Source organism: Lagenorhynchus albirostris, chromosome 9, assembly GCF_949774975.1.
Source record: "Lagenorhynchus albirostris chromosome 9, mLagAlb1.1, whole genome shotgun sequence".
NCBI lineage: Eukaryota > Metazoa > Chordata > Mammalia > Artiodactyla > Delphinidae > Lagenorhynchus > Lagenorhynchus albirostris.
In genome coordinates, this window is record NC_083103.1 from 93,162,470 (window position 1) to 93,184,077 (window position 21,608).

A 21,608-nucleotide genomic window follows, 5' to 3' on the forward strand; every position below is an offset into this window, starting at 1 on the left:
TCAGGACCCCCAGGAGTCTGTAATTACACACCAACAGGTAGAGGCTCATATTGTGACTGCATGGGTTTGTTTTTAACCATTAACAAAGGAAAGTATTTAAAAATCTCCTTACCCAAATATTTGTCAGTAGAGTTTCTAAATTCAATTATCACCAACCCCTGCTTTTCAAACTTGGCTTCTCAATGCAAAAACTAAAAGCCGTACAAATTTCCCTTAACTAAATCAAAATGATTCTAAATTCAAAATCAAGAACCAAGGAAGCATAAAAACTTTTTCTTAGTCTTTGGTCAGTGAAGGCAGACTAAGACTGTAGCAGAAAAAGAGGGCCTTCTTTTTTTTTTTTTTTTTTGTGGTACGCGGGCCTCTCACTGTTGTGGCCTCTCCTGTTGAGGAGCACAGGCTCCGGACTAGCAGGCTCAGCGGCCATGGCTCACGGACCCAGCCGCTCCGCGGTATGTGGGATCTTCCCGGACCGGGACACGAACCCATGTCCCCTGCATCGGCTGATGGACTCTCAACCACTGCGCCACCAGGGAAGCCCTGAGGGCCTTCTTTTAACTCACTACCCTAATCAAAAATCCAAAGAACCCTACAGTAACATTTGTGGTAGGCTGAATAACAGCCCTTCAAAGACATCCTTGCCCTAATCCATGGAACTTGTGGATGTGTTATCTTCTTTTGCAGATGTGGTTAGGTTAAGGATCTTGAGCTGGAGAGACAATCCTGGTTCATCCAGGAGGGCCCAACGTAATCACAAGGGTCCTTACAAGAGGGAAGTAAGAGGATCAGATTAGGAGTGGGAGATGTGACAATGGAAGCAGGAGGTGGAAGTGTGATGTAAGGCCTGGAGCCAAGGAACGCAGGAGGCCTCCATGAGCTGAAAAAGGCAAGGAGATGAATCCTCCAAAGCCTCCAGATGGAACCAGTTCCACCAATACCTTGGTTTCAGCCCCAAAGGATGCATTTCAGATTTCTGACCTCCAGAACTATAAGATAAACCTGTAGTGTTTCAAGCCACTAAGTGTGTGGTAATTTGTTACAGCAACAATAGATAACACATTTTATTGTACTTTTAGGGATTGTGAAGCTTAGTAGGTGTTATTACCATTAATTTAATTGAAACTACAATGAATAATTACAAAAGAGGGTTTGCAATTGTCAGGCCTTTCCACCCTACCCACCCTTGTGAGCACTGTCAGCATCTAGAGAGCTTTAGAGAATATAAACCAGACGTCAGGGCAAAGGAAAAACATGATTTCACGTAAGATAAAGAAAGCTTCTAATTCCTGTCTACTATGTACTGAGCAAATACAGAACTCAAAGAGCTTACAACTATAAAAGTTCTAATCAGCCCAACTTAGATAAACAAAAGGCTAGGTGACATTCTGAGGATGTAAAAGTGAGCCTGGAAAGTGAGCAGTTATGTACACAAAAGAAACTGTCAGAAGAATCAACAACCTACAAGGGTTCACATAGGTACTTTGACCTATAATATAATATATATTTGAACTCTCAGTTCCCACCCAGTTAAGGAGGGAAATCTTCAGAATTGCTTCTTACCTAGGCTTTTCAAGACAGTTATATTCTAGCTAAAGTTCTGTTTTCTATATGAGATTCCAGTCCTTTTTTATCTGGAAGACGAGGGACATACAGTGCAATACCAAAAACTGTCAGAAAAACAAAAATGGTTTATTTTCATATTTATAGTTTCTATATAAACTGCAGTCACTTTCTTCTATCAATAGGTGGTGAGCTTGTATTGGTTAGGCAAATGCTGACAGTTTACTAAAATTGAAGTATGAGTAGAGTGAGGCAGTGAAAAGTGCTTTTTTAGACACTGTCAGATGAGCAGATGAATGAAATTTGAGGATAAAAAGAGATGGACTGCCTTTAAACCACTGTAAGATCTATTCTTCTTAAATGATCATAAAACCACAGTCTTAAGAATAAGCATGCTCTATATCAGCAGTGACACAAATCAACCTTCTCAAGTGAAGGTGAGAAGGCACACAATTTTATCAGGGTTTTTTTTTACTACTTTATTCTATATTTTATTCCGTATTCAAAAATTACTTTTTCTTCTTTCTTCCCAACCTAGTTGCATCCCAAACTACATAAAAAAATAGCATCAATGTATTTTGAAAGCTTATTAATTTTCAAGCCACACACACACACAAATCCTTTTTATAATACTTCTTTCTGAATAGATAAAACAGATAATCCATTGCTTTAAGAACCTTGAAGGAAAAGCTGCTTCACTCCTATTTCACATCCTCAGCATACTTCTCACCTGCTATTTTGATATTCAGATTGGCATCCAGTAGCAAATTTTCAGCTTTTAGATCACGATGAACAATATTCCGACAGTGACAAAAATAGACAGCTGCGACAATCTGTTTGAACTTCCGACGGGCCTCCTTTTCTGCCATTCTGCCATGGGCCACCAGGTGGTCTGCGGTGAAGAAGAATACCGTCAGTTCTTGTTTTGGGACAGTGGTATAATTTCAAGAGGTAGACAGAAGGAGTGATACAAGTGGGCCCAGCAAATGAATGAGTCAAAGAAGTAAAACAAACAAATGGAAAACAATACACTTACAGTCCTGATTTGTATCTATAAAAATGCATTAGTAATGAGCACCCAAACTTCGTTAAGTATAAATCCCATTACATATACATATGCATAAGAATACACTCGCCCTACCATAAGGAAGGAAGAGCTGTGAGGGATGCACATAATGGTTTTCTTCAAGGATCGTAACACTCAACACCTTCCTGTGCATATCTCCGTTGCAAAAGATTATACAGCAAACATGCACATGAAGATACACAGCAAACATGCACATGAAGATAAGTATCAGCAATATTTCCTGTGCTAAAGGGTGAGTCAAAAAGCAGAGTCACAATAATCAATCACTTTAGGAAAGAATAGACAGAAATTAGTCATTGCTGAGAGGGGAAAACCTGCTTTATATAGGATTCTGTTTAGGCTAATATCTCTTCTCTTTCTCAAAGGTTTACAATTTGACATAAAAATGTACTTATTTGGTGACTATTATCTGGAATGCACAGTAATATGCCTGCATCTTTACATTTGCATTTACTGTGCTTACCAAATATTTTTAAAACTATGTTATTAATTTTTACAGATAACATCAATAGAAAACCATGTGAGTTTCTACCACTTTAAATGAAATAATTTCATTGGCTATGTCACTAACTAAGGGATAACAAAAGAATTTCCATGTGATAAACTTGGTAATTCTATAAATCAGGCTATCCTCTATATTTAAAAAGGAATTGATTGACATATAATCAATGTCATAAGTTCTATAACACTTTTCTAATAGTGGAAGTACGTTTATATTGAACCAATGACATACATATCTTTAACCCAGTTCTTCATCTGACAGCATATACGGATCACGACAGCTGATGGCATTAGAAATGTCAGTGACACAGTTTGCTCTGTTTGAAATCTGTAATAGCTCATCAGCACTATCCTTAAATCAACTGATCTAGCTGGAAAAAAGACACATTTGCCATCATAAGCAACCTGAGATAGTGGGAAAGTGGAAAATTAGACAATATAAGTGTATTATTTTTTGTTTTTTAATAGTACTTTCAGTAATACTACCCAATTGTTTTGGCACCATCTCCATCCCCCATGGGACAAGTCAGGTGAATCTTTTCTTCATCACAAAGAAGAACTTTGAGATAAAACATATGCACCAGTAATGACTGACAAGATTAACAGTTTAGGACACGAAATGGAGTGGGGGTGGTTTGAAGAAGGGGGCAAAATGACAATCCACCCACATATCAGATTTTCAAATAATTCAAAGTACATTCTGACCACAACGGACATTAAACTTTGGAGACCAAATACATTAGTAATTTTAACAACAATGTTATAAGTAGTTTATTTAAATTATTAAGAAAGACCCCTCAAAGGAGTTGTTATAATTGTTAGAGTTATCAATGACCCACATATAAGATCTTTGAAGCATTTCCCTCAAAAACAATCATTATTATGGCCAAGATCACCAATTTGGTAGAAAGAAAGAGAAAATAAGAAGTCTTTAGCTTAGATGTTAAAAGGACTAGGATACAGCTTTCTACAGGAGTTTAGAGGTGGTGATAAGTGAGCTCACACTCTGGTATGTTTAGGCTTCTGGTGAGATCTGTCAAATGAATTTCAAACAACACAAGGTCCCCAACTAGGGACAGGGAGTGAATACAAGCTGTTGAAGAACTGGATGTCCATCAGATGTGGACACCATGCTCCACTTGAAGAGGCCATTCTCTCTAACAGTACCTGCTCCTTTGACCCACTATTTCTCTTCACCCAAGGCCTAATTATTCTAATAATGTGCTTTAGCTGCTAAACCTTGTCTAATTAAAGAGCTTTGAAGAGACAGCTATTCTTGAGAAATACAAAAATAAACCCTTATGAAGGTTTACCCTCAGAAGCTCATTTGGCCAAGCCACCCATTAATTAAAATGCCCAGGAGACATTCATCTGGCAGTAAATACTAATTACCAGAACACATCAAAGTGCTTCTTAAATACAACAGAATGATTAATTTAGCAATTTCCAAAATAAGTGATTTTCTTTTATTAAAAAAACCTCTTTGTATTTTCTAAGTACTTTGTTTTCCTAAAATGATTGGAAAGTTCTCAAAAATGTTACATAGGCCAGGAGCTGGTAGAATGCAGCCTAGTTCTGTTTTATCTCTACAATGACACATCGGTTGTCCTTGGATGAATCATTTATACTGCCAATATTGCCACCTCTTGATCTGCTAAACAGAAATAAATTCTGTTACATGCTATGGCCAAAGAAAGTATAGCATATTTGGGAATAAACTTGTACTTTGACTAAGAGTTATCATATATGACATAATTTTAACTTTCAAAGACATTTAAAAAGCTATTTTTTAAAAAGGTCCACTCATTACTACACAAATACTATTTCAGCATTTGGTTAATAGATCATAAGGATCTTTGTTCAGGATTCTGTAATGCTTGAAAGTGATTATTATTATACACCAATTGTACTGTTACACGGTTCTGGTTACAAGGTATTTGTGATAGCACACTGGGTAAAATGGCTTAAACTATATAGTACTTTCCATAAAGATACCTCCAGTATCCCTACAGCTAAGAATATAAAGAAGATACACAATTTACTTTTTTAAAAAATGTGTTGCCTGCAAACGTCAGATGTTTCTTACTAGCCATTGTGTTTGATGTTTAAGTTCTTTCTTCTTTGGGAACGTTGTGCTCTTCCCCACATACAGGACCTTCATACTGGCTCAATGTCATTCAGACTTTAGCCTCTGCTTTTATTTTTGCCCATCTTATTACCACCACCACCACCCCCCGCCTCCAGCCCCTGTTAGTTTGCTTTCAGTGTAAACCTACAGGGTCTAGTGGGTGTGCCAGGAAGCCAGCAGCCTGCAGCGGTTTTTGGTCCCTGCTGAAATTGCCTTTCAGCTGCCTGCTGACAAATGGCTGCTTTATGTTCATGTGTGCTCCATAGGCAGGCAGCAAAAATTCTTCAAGTTCAAATATGACATTTAACTTTCAGCGAAGAAACCCAGAGCAGCAGTAGCCCAGCCTGGACTTAACACAAAGTCACAGCATTTGAATACATACTGGGGTAATTTCAGAAGGCAAATGAAACAAATAGCTCCCAAGCCACTCAACATTCAAAGTAAAATACATTCTGCAACTTGTCAGGATAAACCCACTTGCAAGGAACTCTAAAGAGTTGTTCTGCTTCTTCTGGACAGTTTAGTGAGCTAGTTCTCCGAAATACTGGGCAAGATGCCACCCATACCTCCAGTCCCAAACACCCCACCCTGCAACCATGACCCCAGCCCCCCATCCACACCCCTGAGTCTAGACAATCTTCACTCCATCACAGTAAGTCCCTTTTCACCATCAATTAACTACTACTCTATTTAGTTGCCATTATACCTCTGGGGCAAATTTAAAGTTTTTCTCTATCACAGCTTCAACCATTTCAACACAGACAAGGATGAGGTGACTCTCAATTAAAAGGAGAAAACGGTTCTCCTGTTTTCAAGTTCTTATCAAAAGTGAGGAGCCTGTGAAATAAAAACAAAACAAAACAACAACAAAAGAAAAAAGTAAGGAGTCTAAGTTCTCTTTCTCACTTTCCAATCACCATAAATAACTTGGCACTGGATTTCTGTAATCTTTTTTATCTGCTCTTCCTCACAAAATCAAAAGTAGTTACTGACACTAAGGGATTTATATACCTCACGAGGAGTATATCATTAGAAGCGGAGGGAATGAATTCTGAAGTTTCAAAGGTCTTAGAGCACCAGCGTTTACAAAGTTTGCTTCAGAGTTCACTGCTTTTTCCACAGGGAATTGCTTCAAATTCACTGTTTGTAATTTTGTCCCAATCTGACTCAGGAAGAAATATCTTGTGGTACAGTTAGATTCTAACCTTTCAAAGAGCAAAAATACACATAAGGCAGTCTTAACGTCCCTAGACCAGCCTTGCTGGAGTGTCAGAGGCATGCCACTAATGGGGTAGCGGTGGGAAGCCAACATTTCTTAAAATAAGTCACTTTCCCACTATAAACAGACAGTGTCTCCATTTGTCTGCTAAGTCTACAACATCTAAGATCCAAAACACTAGCTGAAAATGAACATACCCTGATAGCAGGTCAAGCAACAGGGCAGAAACTTTTCATTTTACATGATGAAGAAACAACCCAGTCTAGAATGGGAAAAAGGCGGCTCATGTGCTAAGCTTAGGTGGCTACCTGGAAAGATTTCTGCCAATTCCAAGCTAACCACAGCTAGCAGTTCTTTGCTTTGCCACTCAGTTCTATCATTTCTTCTTTCTACACTCATGGAAACGACTTCCTGTTTATCAAACAAATGCTTCTTTCCAAAAGAGTCAGGGCGAGGCCAAGATAACTCAGCTTCCTGGGAGAAGGTTAACAAGAGTGCACTCAAATGTCACACTGTCCCTAACCCTCGGAGGCCCCAAGCTGCCAAGGACTAGAGGAAGAGGGCTTGTTATTTGGTTTTCCTTGCCAAGATTCCAGCTACCTCATACCAGTCCTCTTTACTTGTTGCTGCTGCTGGTTACCATCTCTTTTCTTCATCCTTCCAGTGGTCCAGGCCAAAAACCTTGCTGTCGCCTTTCATTCTCTTTCTTTCATACCCCACATCCAATCCATCAGCAGATTTTATAAACTCTGCTGTCAAAATACATCCAGAATTCAACTATTCCTCACCCTTATCCCCACCCCACTCTAGTGCCACCAACCTAGTCCAATAGCCATTATCTCCCTCCTGGTTTACTGCAGTAACCTTAGAATAAACTCCTAACCAGTATCCCTGATTCTGCCCTTGGCTCACTGCGATCTACTCTCAAAATGACAGCCCAGATAAGAAGTCTTTTTTTTTTGGAAATAATTACAGATTCACAGGAAGCTGCGGAGATAGTACAGAGAGATCCCATGTACCCTTCACCCAGTTTCCCCCAATAGTTAAATCTTACATAATTACAGAATAATATCAAAACCCAGAACTTGACATGGGTAGAATATGTGTATACTCCTATGTCATTTTATCACATGTATAGATTTGTGGAACTACCACTGCAATCAAGATACAGAATTATTTGGAGTTACTCATTACTGAGTATTCTTGCAGGCATAAAAACAAAATGTCCACTATTACTTTTTTCTGTCTATCCCAAATATTAAACTTTTTCCTTCGGGGTTCTGAGAAAGCACAATTTCTTTCTGATTCACTTACAGTCACAAGATATGCTTTAGTCCTAAAAGTTTTAAGCTAGAACTATTTCTATTTTCTTCCTATGCCTTCTTACTCATACAAAAGAGCTTTGCATGTGACGGATGCTTAATAATTACAGATTAACTCAGGGAATATCCACCAGAGGAAAGACTATATACATATTTTTGTACTCTTCATCTTGCCACTAACAAAGTTTGTAAACTAAGCATGGTTTATGTTAAGGCTTTATAAAAAACAAACATGCTATTCTTTTGATACAAAGTCTGTTTACATTAATGTATAAAGGAGGATTTGTTTTCTTATAGTTTCTTAAAAAAATACTTCTAGACTAAGTATAAGCCCAGGTAGCCTATGAAATAGGATCCCATATATTCTTAAAGGCCTTTCAAGAATGTTATTCAGACTTCTCAGATATAGTGCAAATGTTTCTCATGCTACACCAGTATACTAGCAAAGGTGGGTTAGCTAATTTTGTAATACAGAGATTCTTCCCTGATTCCTAGTATAACTGCAGGTTCCAAATCCAGCCCATTCTTTCTCTGAAGCTTTCCCTAACCTACTCATCTACTCTAGAAGAACTGGTCCATAATTTGTATCTAATGGCATTTAGCATATACACCTCTGTAACATCAGTGAACAACTGTATTACAGTTGTTTCTTAACATGTGTATCTCCCTCTCTAGACCAGGGATTCTTAGTCCATGGATGGGTTTCCACCCACGAATCCTGTAAGGTAAAGGAAAATATGGATAGTGTGCTTCCATTTGTGTAGTAAGGAAGAGGAAATACAAATATGTATGTGGGTGTATGTATGTATATTTAATTTATATATTCTAAAGGAAGTAATATTAAGTGAGAGACTTCTTAAAATGGTTACTTATCAGGGAATGGAAAAGGGGTGGAAGCTAGAATTTCCTGAATGTACCCTTTTTTTACAGTTTTAGTCCTGAAAACATGTAATGTCTTAAATAACTTACACAATTCAGAATTGAGTCAAAGAGAAGAAAAATTTCTAAAAATTAAAAGCAAATTGGAAAAAAAAAAGAACGTAACTCTGAGTTAAGTTGTGACATAACCAGAAAATAATTTTTTTAAGTGACAATTGAACACAGTGTCTTGCCTATGCATCTTTAAAGGGCTATATCCTGAGGACAAAAAGAACCAGCAGTCTCTTTAATATTTGTAATAATATTGCTATTACTTTGAGTCAGTCTTGCCCTCACTCTCATGTAATTACGTTAAAGTCATTTGAAACCACAAATTTTCAGCATAAGAGAAATGAGACATAAATACATAATACTCAGGAAGTAGAAACACTGAAATCTTAAATTTCAATTGGAATGTTAGTATAAACTTGTATTTTACTTTTCTCTCTATAAAAACCACACATTTGCTACCTCTGTGCCCTAAACAGGCCTCTAAGCAATGACAACCCAGTAGTAATATAAGCATCCTTAGGGGACAGGCTGAAGGAACCAGAGCTCCCAGGAGAAATGTTTGATTCCAGGTCTGAGACAGGAAGTGTTCAAGATAAGCCTGGAACATCTTACCTAAAAGCAAGGAAGCTATTAAAGACTAATGGGATCAGGGACTTCCCTGGTAGCGCAGTGGTTAAGAATCCACCTGCCAGTGCAGGGGACACGGTTCGAGCCCTGGTCCAGGAAGATCCCACGTGCCTCTGCGCAACTAAGCCCATGCGCCACAACTACTGAGCCTGTGGTCTAGAGCCTGCGAGCCACAACTACTGTGCCTGAGTGCCACAACTACTGAGCCCGCACACCTAAAGCCCATGCTCCAACAACAAGAGAAGCCACCGCAATGAGAAGGCTGCGCACCACAACGAAGAGTAGCCCCCGATTGCCCCAACTAGAGAAAGCCCTCGTGCAGCAACAAAGACCCAAGGCAGCCAAAAATAAATTAATTAATTTTTAAAAAAAGAAAGAAAGAGGGCTTCCCTGGTGGCGCAGTGGTTGAGAGTCCTCCTGCCGATGCAGGGGACACAGGTTCGTGACCCGGTCTGGGAAGATCCCACATGCCGCGGAGCGGCTTGGCCTGTGAGCCATGGCTGCTGAGCCTGTGCGTCCAGAGCCTGTGCTCCGCAACGGGAGAGGCCACACAGTGAGAGGCCCGCGTACCGCAAAAAAAAAGAAAGAAAGAAAGAAAGCTATGTGCAAACACATAGCTTTAAAAAAAAAGACTATTGGGATCATGTCAAAAGAACACAGGAGTCAACTTAAAGAGGCTTCCGCTAGCTAAGTGGAGTAATTTGAGCATCAAAAGAGTAATAACTCAATGGACTGAAACACTTCAAACATGTTAAAATCTGTCAGTTCATAATGATATTACAAAATAAACAAATAAAATCAACTTCATTGGTCACCACTGGTGATTGCTAGGGTACCAGTTCATTACTCTGAAATTTAATACATAATGAAAAAGAATCACGCATTTATTTTGCCTTTATTGTAGTTTCTAAATAGTTTACAGGCAAAGTTCTTTACAGAAGAATTAGAGCTAATAAATGCAGAAAGAATGAGAGAATTAAAAAATCACCATTTTGCAACTTCTAATGAAGTAATGTATTTATTAGGCAACTAAATAAGAGTGGCTAAAACATTTGATCAAAAGTGGATGAGAAACTTTATAAAAACTTTATGAAACTTTATACATCACTAAAAGTGGTGAAATCGGACATTATACAAATCCTGAAATGAAGCAACAGTTAGACTATGATGTATTCCTCTCCCCGACCCCACCAAGGCGACCCTTATTTAACCAAACCACTTTACAATAGAAATAGTGAGCCAGAGACAACATGCTGAATGATGCAATAAGGATCCAAATCCAGAATGTGGGAAATTTTACAAGATGATCCAGTTTCTTCAACAAATAAATGGCATAGAAAAAAAAAAAAAAAAACGTGTGTGATGGCAGGAGAGAGAAGGGGTTGTTATAAAGCATAAAAAATTTAAGATACTTATCAACTCTGGACTTTGTTGCATCATGATATGAATAAACTATAAATAGATGTTTTGAGACAATTGGAGAAAGCTACGAAACACGGCCTGCCTATTAGTTAATTTTGTTGGGTTTAAGAATGGTATTATAGACTTTAGTTGATTATGAAGAATTAGCTGATACTGGATTTACTCTCCCACTTTAACCAACTATAAAATTTGGACTGTTTGCAGACACTGGGCAATAACCAACAAAAGGTTATGATTCTTCAGAGAGAGAAAGCACAAGAGTTGAGCCCCATATTCACCCCAAACCACAACCTATGAAAACAGATCAGAGTTAGGGGCTGGTAAGGCAGTTAGAATTTGGGTGGCAGGAGAGCAGAGAAGGAGAGAGAAGCAGAGGAGGAACATCAAAAGTTACAAAAGAAATTCTGATGAGGTCTTGGCCAACTCTCAAATTGCATATAAGCAAAAGCAAGACTATAAAAGGCCTAGCATTAGAAAGTTGCTGGGAGGATGAAAGCTAAAGAGAAAATTTTAGAGATTATACAGTGCACAGGGGATGCTGGCGTTCAGATACAGCTTACAAGGCAAGACCTTGGTGAATATTCTACATATTCAGTGGAGAGCCCAGAGGACAACACCCCGGGAGTAAGGGCTGTGCCATGGGAGTAAGGGCAAAACTAAAACAGAACCAACATGACAATGCCTAGAACTAATAAGCCTCAGCATGATCAAGCTGATCCATCATAATTCAACCTCCTGCCAGCACAAACTCAACATTGTAGAAGATAACATAATCCAGAGTCTTTATAACGTGTCACTCTTAATACCCAGTATACAATAAAAAAATTACTAGACATGGGAAGAAGTAGGAAAAGTGACCAATAATCAAGAGTTTAACGTCAACAGAAGCAGAACCAAAGATGACTTGGATATTGGAGTTGGCAGGCAAGGACTTCAAAAATGACTGTGATTAATACGTTAAAGAAAACACAGGGAAAGATGTACAAAAAGGATAAGATGTAACACGTCAAAGGAGAATCAGTCTCTAAAATATATATAATTTATAGGGACTCCCCTGGTGGCGCAGTGGTTTAAAAAATCTGCCTGCCAATGCAGGGAACACGGGTTCGAGCCCTGGTCCGGGAAGATCCCACATGCCACGGAGCAACTAAGCCCGTGTACCACAACTACTGAGCCTGTGCTCTAAAGCCCGAGAGCCACAACTACTGAGCCCGCATGCCACAACTACTGAAGTCCATGCGGCTAGAGCCCGTGCTCCACAACAAGAGAAGCCACTGCAATGAGAAGCCTGTGCACCGCAACGAAGAGTAGCCCCCACTTGCCGCAACTAGAGAAAGCCCGTGCGCAGCAACGAAGACCCAACACAGCCAAAAGTAAACAAATAAAATAAATAAATGTTTAAAAAGTAAAAAATATATAATTTATAAACATATTCTAAAATGGCAAAACACCCAAAATTGAGAACTTATTGGATAGGTTCAACAGCTGGCACGGCAAAAGACAAGATTAGTGACCTTGAAATAAATATTATTGTTAAGTTTTAAAAAATCCTTATATGCAAGAGAAAATATTAAGTATTTATATGTGAAATGATATGATTTCTTGATTTGCTTTAAAATACTTTTAACCAAAAAAAAGTTGGGGGAAAGGATGAAACAAAACCAGCAAAATATTAATAACTATCAAAACTAGGAGATGAGTACATCAGAGTTTATTATACTATTCTCTTTCCTCTTACATATATTTGAAAATGCCTATAAAAAGAAGTTTTTAAAAATGGAATCTATCATTTGCACACCTATTTTCATAACAGCATTATGTGCAATAGCCAAAAGGTAGAAACAACCCATGTATCTATCCATCCACAGATGGATTTTAAAAATGTAGTATGTACATACAATGGAACATTACTCAGCTTTAAAAAAGAAGGAAATTCTGACACGTGCAAACAACATGGATGAACCTTGAGGACTTTATGCTAAGTAAAATAAGCCAGTTGCAACAGGACAAATACTGTATGATTTCACTTATATGAGGTACCTAGAGTAGTCAAACTGAGAGAAAGAACATAGAATGGTAGTTGCCAAGGGATGCGAGAAAGGTGAATGGGGAGTTGTTATTTAGTGGGTACAGAGTTTCAGTTTTGCAAGATGAAAAGAGTTCTGTAGATGGATGGTGGTGATAATGCAAAATAATTAACACCACTGAACTATATACTTAAAAAGTTACAACAGTAAATTTTATGTTATGTGTATTTTGCCACAGTTTTTTTAAAACAACAAAATCTCTCTCTCTCTCCCTGTCCCTCTCCCCGTCCCTACCCCACATGCACACACACACAGACACCAGCCCAGAAAATATCTTCAGGATATCAAAGTTTGAAGGCACACTGAAATAAAATGAACTAATTCCAAAAAATGAGCTAAAAATCTCTTTATATGTCAAATATTTTAAAATATTATGACTAAAATATCTTTATTTTTCTAGAAGTTTCACTTTGTCAGAAAAGACTTCATTTTCCAAAGACTTCATTTTCATTTAAAAAAAAAAAACAGTTCAGAAAACCCTCAGAAAAAATATTAATACAGGAGCCAGGTAAAAATATTCCTTTTGCTCATTCTCTGGGGCATTTATTTTTACATCATGATAGAACCAACAGGATGGTCAGACAACAACCATGAATAGATATCTGGCAGTAAAGTGAGGTCATCGAACTGTAAGTTTCCAAGCACTAAGCACAGGTGGTGGCTTCCTCATATACCTTGGGCAGGTTACAAACATAAATGCTAAAGTCATGTCTGCTATTGAGAAAATAAAACCAAAAAATGAAGAATAATGAATGGGAAATTAATTAGGGAAGGAGACGGAAGTAAACTGTTTTAATTGAGGATGACTGAATGAGATTCAGTGATACAGTTATTTGCTTCTGTCAGTAAAGCCTTAGAAAACAGCTAGTTCTTGTAGCCAAAGGGAGTAAATAATTTAGTGAGAAAACAGTATTTTAGTTATAAAAATATATAGAATGTCGTGAGGATTAAATAAGAAAAGCATGTTACAACAACAACAAAAGCACCACCCAAAACACAGTAGTGTGTTCAAATAAACAAATGTGACAGTGTTCTCAAACATTTAGGAAGTTGAAAGATAACATATGTAACACTTAACACAATATCTGGTACAGTATGGTTATACAGTTTAGTCTTTCCCATTCTCTGCTCTGTAAGTGAGTCTGAGGGTCCCATGGCATAAATAAACGGCTTTGCGAGAAGTTCTGGGTTCCATACATGTTGACACTTTTAGGAAATGTCATTTTTAAGGCACTGAGAATGTCCATAATAAATCATACACACTTCAACACAGTACTGTTAAGTTAATAATTTATTTTAAATGCTCATGAGTTCTGCCTGGTATTCAGGAAACTTTTCTTGATAAAGTGCTGGATTTATAACTTCACAGTCTCAAACAGGAAGTTTGGGGATATATATCTAAAGAAATCATACTGTGGAAGTTTTAAATTATGAGTTTAGTGGTTTACAGAACTAACCAGCTTCTGAATTCTGTTTATAAAATTAAACAGACTGGGCTTCCCTGGTGGCACAGTGGTTGAGAGTCCGCCTGCCGATGCAGAGGACATGGGTTTGTGCCCTGGTCCGGGAAGATCCCACATGCCGCAGAGCGGCTGGGCCCGTGAGCCATGGCCGCTGAGCCTGTGCATCCGGAGCCTGTTCTCCGCAACGGAAGAGGCCACAACAGTGAGAGGCCCGTGTACCACACACACACAAAAAATTAAACAGACCCACACTGTAATGGCTGCCCCTTTATAATACAGTGTCAAACAGTCATTTCAATAAATCAATTGAATGAGTAATAAATGCTCATTCAATAATCATTTATTGAAGCCTATTACATTGCTTAGAATTCATAATCTTTAATGTCTTCCTCTGCAGTTATCCAGAAAACAAAAAGGTGTTTTCCTCCCATGTCAAAAACTCGTTTAACTAAAATATGTTACGGAATAACATGAAAATTCCATGCTTGACTTCGTTATACTTCACTGTGATACAATGAAATAAATATACTGAGTGCCTACTATATGTTAGACACTGCATTAAATAGTGAAGATACAGATGAATAAGATTCAAATGTCACAATCTGCAGTCTAGTGACATTCTTTCATTCAGTTAGTCTTTCATTCAACTGATCAATAAATATTTAATGAACATGTATTCTCTGCGGGCACTTTTCTAAGTACTAGAGATTTATTAGCAAGGCTCAAAAGTTACAAATCCTTACTCTTAAGAGGTTTATATTTTAGTGAGGTGAGACAATAAGCAAACAAACAAACAAACAAATAAATGTCAGTTGGTGATAAGGACCAAGAAGAAAAATAAAGCAAGGAAGGAAATACAGAGTAGTGGGCCAATAGGAAAAGTGAGATTTCACACAGCACGGCAGGCAAAGACCTCTCTAATAAGGTAACATTTGATAAGAGACCTGAAGGAAATGGAAGAGAGAGCCATGTGGATATCTGGGGAAAGAGTATTTCAGGAAGAAGAAATGGAATATGTCAAGGCCTTAAAGTGAGAACATATCCAGAGTTTAATGAACAAGAAAGAGATGCTGGACTTCCCTGGTGGCACAGTGGTTGAGAGTCCGCCTGCCGATGCAGGGGACGCAGGTTCGTGCCCTGGTCCGGGAAGATCCCACATGCCGCAGAGCGGCTGGGCCCGTGAGCCATGGCCGCTGAGCCTGCACGTCCGGAGCCTGTGCTCCGCAACGAGAGAGGCCACAATGGTGAGAGGCCCGCGTACCGCAAAAAAAAAAAAAAAGAAAGAAAAAAGAAAAGAAAGAGATGCCAGTATGAAACGGGGGAGAGTACTAGATGCTAAGGTCAGAGAGGTAGCTGGAAACCAGGTAACATAGAGGTTTATAGACTATGCATTTATTCCAAACAGATGAGAAAGCCAATAGAAGTAGAAAATGGAATGGGAAGATTCCACTTTCATTTTAAAAGAATCACTCGCTGCAATAGAGGAATCAGGGCAAACTCAGGGAGCCTGGTTAAAGGCTATTGCCATAACCCTAGCAAGAGATACCTATGACTTTGGTCAGATTGGTATTGGTGGAGGTGGTGGTAAATGACCAGGTTCAGCATATATTCTGATGATAGAGTCACCCAGATTTACTGACGGATCTGGCCCAAGGTATGAAAGCAAAAGAGAAATTAAGTATGACTCTGTAGAAGTTTTTGGTGTGAGCAACTGGAGGCACAGAGTTGCCGCTATTGAGACAGGGGAGACTGGTGAAAAGAAAAAGTTGGTGAATGGAAATCAAGAGGTCAGTTTACATATGTTAAGACTGCGACATCCATCAGACATCCAAGGGGAGATGTCAAGTAAACAGCTGGGTATATAAACCTAGAGTTCAGAGGACAAGTCAGACTGGAGAGTTAAAATTTGGAAGCCATGGGACTTCCCTGGTGGTCCAGTGGGTAAGAATCTGTACTCCCAATGCAGGGGGCCTGGGTTTGATCCCTGGTTGGGGAACTAGATCCCGCATGCCTGCCGCAATTAAGAGTTAGCACGTTGCGGGCTTCCCTGGTGGTGCAGTGGTTGAGAGTCTGCCTGCCGATGCAGGGGACATGGGTTCGTGCCCCAGTCCAGGAAGATCCCACATGCCACAGAGCGGCTGGGCCCGTGAGCCATGGCCGCTGAGTCTGCGCGTCCGGAGCCTGTGCTCCGCAATGGGAGAGGCCACAACAGTGAGAGGCCCGTGTACTGCAAAAAATAATAATAATAAAATAATAAAATAAAATAGTTAGCAATGTTGCAACTAAAAAGTCCGCATGATACAACTAAAAAAAAAGATCCCACATGCCACAACTAAAGATCCCATGTGCCACAACTAAGACCTGGCACAGACTAAACAAACAAATAAATAAAATATTTTTAAAAATAAATAAATAAAATTTGGAGGCCAGAAGTTTCATGGGCTATAAAAATCAATTAGGGAGTAGATGTGCATAGAAGAAAAGAGGTCCAAGGACTACACCAAGCAGCACTCCAAAATTTAGATGTCAGGAAGATGAGGAGGATCTGGCAAAAGGACCACCAGAAGAAAAAGTGATCAGTCAAGGGACTATTGTCTAAATTACTCAGTCTAGTGCCAGTAAATGACACAAAAATACACAAGAAAAAAACTCAACTGCAAATAGTGGTATAGTAGAGGTATGCTCAAAGGAAGAAGGAAAAAGGCAATAACTCTTCGAGCACAATCAGGGCAGAGTTGACAGAAAGCATAACATTTGAGAAGAGTCATGAACGTTGAGTAGCAATTAATAAAACAAAGAAGGATAGCTGGGCTTTTGTATCTTGTGTTCTGACACGTCCTATGGATAATCAGCCTTCCAACCAATTCCTCTGAGGACAATCCCTTTATAGACCTTGTGAAGTAAAAAAGGACAGTATTCTACAAGAGATCAGTAAGTAATGTAAACTCGTCTGAGTCCCCACTAGCTTCAGACTACCATGGGACATGCTAGGGTACCTGGTAAACCCCTTTCTGCCTCTCTTGCCTTCATAACCTCTAGCTAACAAGGCTTTGAGCCTTCTACATTCATTTCCTACCTTCATAGGTAGGAAATAACCTCTAGCTAACAAGGCTTTGAGCCTTCATAACCTCTAGCTAACAAGGCTTGCCTTCATTACCTTCATAACCTCTAGCTTGCCTTCATAACCTCTAGCTAACAAGGCTTTGAGCCTTCTACATTCATTTCCTACCAAAATTACTATTTTTACTGATGACAACACAACTGGGCATGGGTTTTTTTGTCTTTCATTCCAAATCAAGTCAGCTGCCCCTGGTAACAAAGATGCTAGTTTTAAGGCCAGCCCAGCCTTGGATTACATTACATTTCCCCCTGGGGAAGAGGTACAGGATGTAGGGGCTCAGGAAGGAAAGCCAAAGACTCCCACTGTTCCTACCACAAGTTCAAAAGATTTTCATGAATTAAGCTTCTCAATTTGATGTTTGCTACTGGTTCATTTTCAGAGCCCTAAATGGGTGTTTCTAACAATTTTGTCTAGTTTTATATTTTTTCTTTGGAGAGAAGATATTCTTAACTCTGTTACCATCACTTTTTTTTTAATATTTATTTTATTATTTATTTGGTTGTGCCGGGCCTTAGTTGCAGCAGGCGGGCTCCATGGTTGCAGCTTGCTGGCTCCTTAGTTGCGGCACGTGTGCTCCTTAGTTGCAGCCGACAGGTTCCTTAGTTGTGGCTCACCAGCTCCTTAGTTGCGACAGGCAGGCTCCTTAGTTGTGGCATGCAAACTCTTAGTTGCGGCACGTGTGTGGGATCTAGTTCCCTGACCAGGGATGGAACCCGGGCCCCCTGCATTGGGAGCGTGGAGTCTCAACCACTGTGCCACCAGGGAAGTCCCACCATCACTTTTATTTATCTTATTTTCAATTGCTACGTCTGTACATATTTTAGAGTTCATTTATTATATTATATAACATTTATGCACTCATACCTCACCCCATTACATTCTGATTTCTATTCTTATTACACTAGTGAAACAGCTCTCTTTAAGAATACTGAGAACATCTTTGTCTCAAAGCCAGAAGTTACCTTGCATTCCTTATCATATTTGACTTTTCTACAGCATTTAATACTGCTCCTTTTTGAAATTCCTATTTTCCTTGGTTTTTATAACACCACAGTCTTATTTCATCGACAGTGGCTTTTCATATTTTATGGCCTCATTTTCAACTTAAATACAAATACTGATGGTAAGAAGGGTTTCATCCTTAAACCTATTCTTTCATCTTTAAACATACTGATGACCAACTACCATCTATCTGCTGATGGAAACAAAATCCCTAGGCTCTATCTTATCCCTGATTTCCAGATTTCTATATCCAATTACTTGATGGACAACTTTCACCTAACTGGTGCCTCAAACTAAATATGTCTAAAACAACACACTTCATCTGATCTGTTTTTATTTATTTTATTTCTTTATTTTTGGCTGTGTTGGGTCTTCGTTATGGTGCACGGGTTTCTCATTGCAGTGGCTTCTCTTGTTACGGAGCATGGGCTCTAGGCACGTGGGCTTCAGTAGTTATGGCATGCAAGCTCAGTAGTCGTGGCTCGCGGGCTCTAGAGCACAGGCTCAGTAGTTGTGGCACACAGGCTTAGTTGCTCCGCGGCATGTGGGATCCTCCGGGACTAGGGCTCGAACCCGTGTCCCCTGCATTGGCAGGCGGATTGCTAACCCCTGGGCCACCAGGGAAGTCCCATCTGATCTGTTTTTAACCCTGGTATTCTTTATCTCAATAAATGACACTACTACTGTCAAAAACAGGATCAGAAATCTAAAAATCATCTTACTGCCCTCTTAACGCATTTTCTCCTTTACCTAGCACTGTACTTCCCAATAGTTTAGTAACCTTTGATAAGCTTAATTAATCTAAAATTTCAGGAATACTGCCTACTTCTTTTACATAAACAATGATAAAATAAAAAGCCTTGAGGAGAAAAGGTGAAGTTGTTATTATATAAGTAGAGGAAATGCTACTAATTTATACATACAAGCTCTGCAAACAAGCTATTGCCTACGCCTAAATCTCACAGTAATAACACCCATCTAAGAAAATCTGTCTCACCCTCTTTTTAAATGGGGACTTATAACAAGAGGGTAAAAAAGACTTCATGTTAAGATTGTTTTGCTGCTGTGTCTATGATCTATTTTCAAAACAGAAATTTGGTTTATAGTTATAAGAAAAGATCCTCCCAGAAATACTTTATTGAAGTCATTCTACATGGAAGAACAGATTCTTCAATCTGGTGAATGGGAAAGAACATATACTCTGGAGTCAGGTAATCCTCAGCTCTGTTACCGATTAGTTATAGGACTTTGGCAAATTATTTAGTGTTCCTGAACTCCAGTTTCTTTGTCTGTAAGATGATGGCAAAAATATCTCTGTTACAAGATTATTGTGAAGTTAAAATGAAAAAAATGAAGTCACTACCTTACTTCAATACGTCATCATTCTTAAGTGTTACTATACAGTCTCCTAACTGGTCTTGGAATGTTCCATCCCAATTCTTCCTTATATGGCAATGATTCAAGATGAAATTCAATTCTTTTACATGGTTGGTTCATTCATTCATTCACTTACTCTTTCAGTAGTTACTGATCATTTCCCTCAGTAATACTTGAGTCCAACAGTATGAACTGGAGAGCAAGAGGAGCCATGGAGTTGAATGGTGAGCAAAAACAGACATGGCCCCTAAACTTGTGGAGTTTGGTGCCTGGTGGGAGAGAGAATCCACTACATAATCACAGAAAGAAATGTAAAACCGAACTGTTATCAGTACTGCCAAGAAAGGATACAGTACAATGAGAGGGTGTGATAGGGGATTTGGCCAAATCAGAGAAGTCTTACAAAGCTCTTTACTATGGAGCCTTTCCTATCAAACCAGCCTTATTTGCGGCCATTTTCTCATACATAGCCTATATTAAAACCATACTAAACAACTAAATGAATATGAAATACGCCACGTTCTCTCTCCTCTTGAAATCTTTTGAACATGCTACAGCATTTCTGAAATACCTTGCTCCCCCAGTTAATTCCAGAAAGTATCCAAAGATACAGTTCTTACAACTACTTCTTTAAAGCCTTCACCACCCATGACATTAATATTAATCACCTGATTATGTTGGGGTATGCCAATTCCTCTACCTGACAACTGATAACCTTTGTAAATCATTAATATTTTACGGGGAGATATTCTGAGATTATGCCAAAATCCTGTCCCCATCTGTATTAGTTCCCTTAGGGTGCTGAAACAAATTACTACAAAATAGGTAGCTTAAAACAACTGTAGTTTATTCACTCACAGTTTTGGAAGCAAGAAATCCAAAATCAAGTTATCAGCAGGGACTCACTCTACCTGGAGGTTCTAGGGAAGAATCTTTTCTACACCTCTTCTAGCTTCTGGTCACTGTCAGTTTTCCTTGACTTGTGGCTGCATCACTCCAATCTGCTTTCTTCTTTTTCAAGATTGTTTTGGCTATTCTGGGTCCTTTGTAATTCTACATAAATTTGGAATAAGGATATCAATTTCTACAAAAATGTCAGCTTAGATTCTGATGGGGACTGTGCTGAATCTGTACATCAATTTGAACAGCACTGTCATCTTAACAATGTTAACTTTTACAATCAATGAACATGGGATGTTTTTCCAATCATTTAGATAGTCTTAAATATCTTTCATCATTGTTTTATACTTTTTTGTACTTTTCAGAGTATAAGATTTGTACTTCTTTTGTTAAATGTATTCGTAAGGGGCTTCCCTGGTGGTGCAGTGGTTGGGAGTCCGCCTGCCGATGCAGGGGATACGGGTTCGTGCCCTGGTCCGGGAAGATCCCACATGCCGCGGAGCGGCTGGGCCCGTGAGCCATGGCCGCTGAGCCTGCGCGTCCAGAGCCTGTGCTCCGCAACGGGAGAGGACACAACAGTGAGAGGCCCATGTACCGCAAAAAAAAAAAAAAAAATGTATTTGTAAGAATGTTATTTTATTAATGCTATTGTAAACTGAACCGTCTTATTTCTTTCATTCTCACATTGTTCACTGTAAGGATATGGGAATACAATTGAACATACTACTCTTGCATCCTGCAACCCTGCTAAACTCTTATATAGTTCTTACAGTTTTTTAGTGGATTTGTTATGATTTTCCATATACAAGATCATGTTATCTGTGAATAAACTGTTTTACTTTTTCCCTTTCCAACCTAGTGC

The 21,608-nt window shown here is 38.9% G+C and overlaps 1 protein-coding gene across 6 annotated transcripts in view; it reads right to left on the reverse strand.

Moving 5' to 3' along the window:
- The window catches only part of SIK3 (SIK family kinase 3), a 246,560-nt gene that overhangs the window by 72,384 nt on the left and 152,568 nt on the right, over positions 1 to 21,608 (reverse strand). For all 6 annotated transcript variants that reach the window (XM_060160441.1, XM_060160438.1, XM_060160440.1 and 3 more), the window contains exon 4: positions 2,291 to 2,452. In XM_060160441.1, the coding sequence (XP_060016424.1) occupies positions 2,291 to 2,452 (162 nt within the window). The remainder of the gene's footprint in view (positions 1 to 2,290; positions 2,453 to 21,608) is intronic.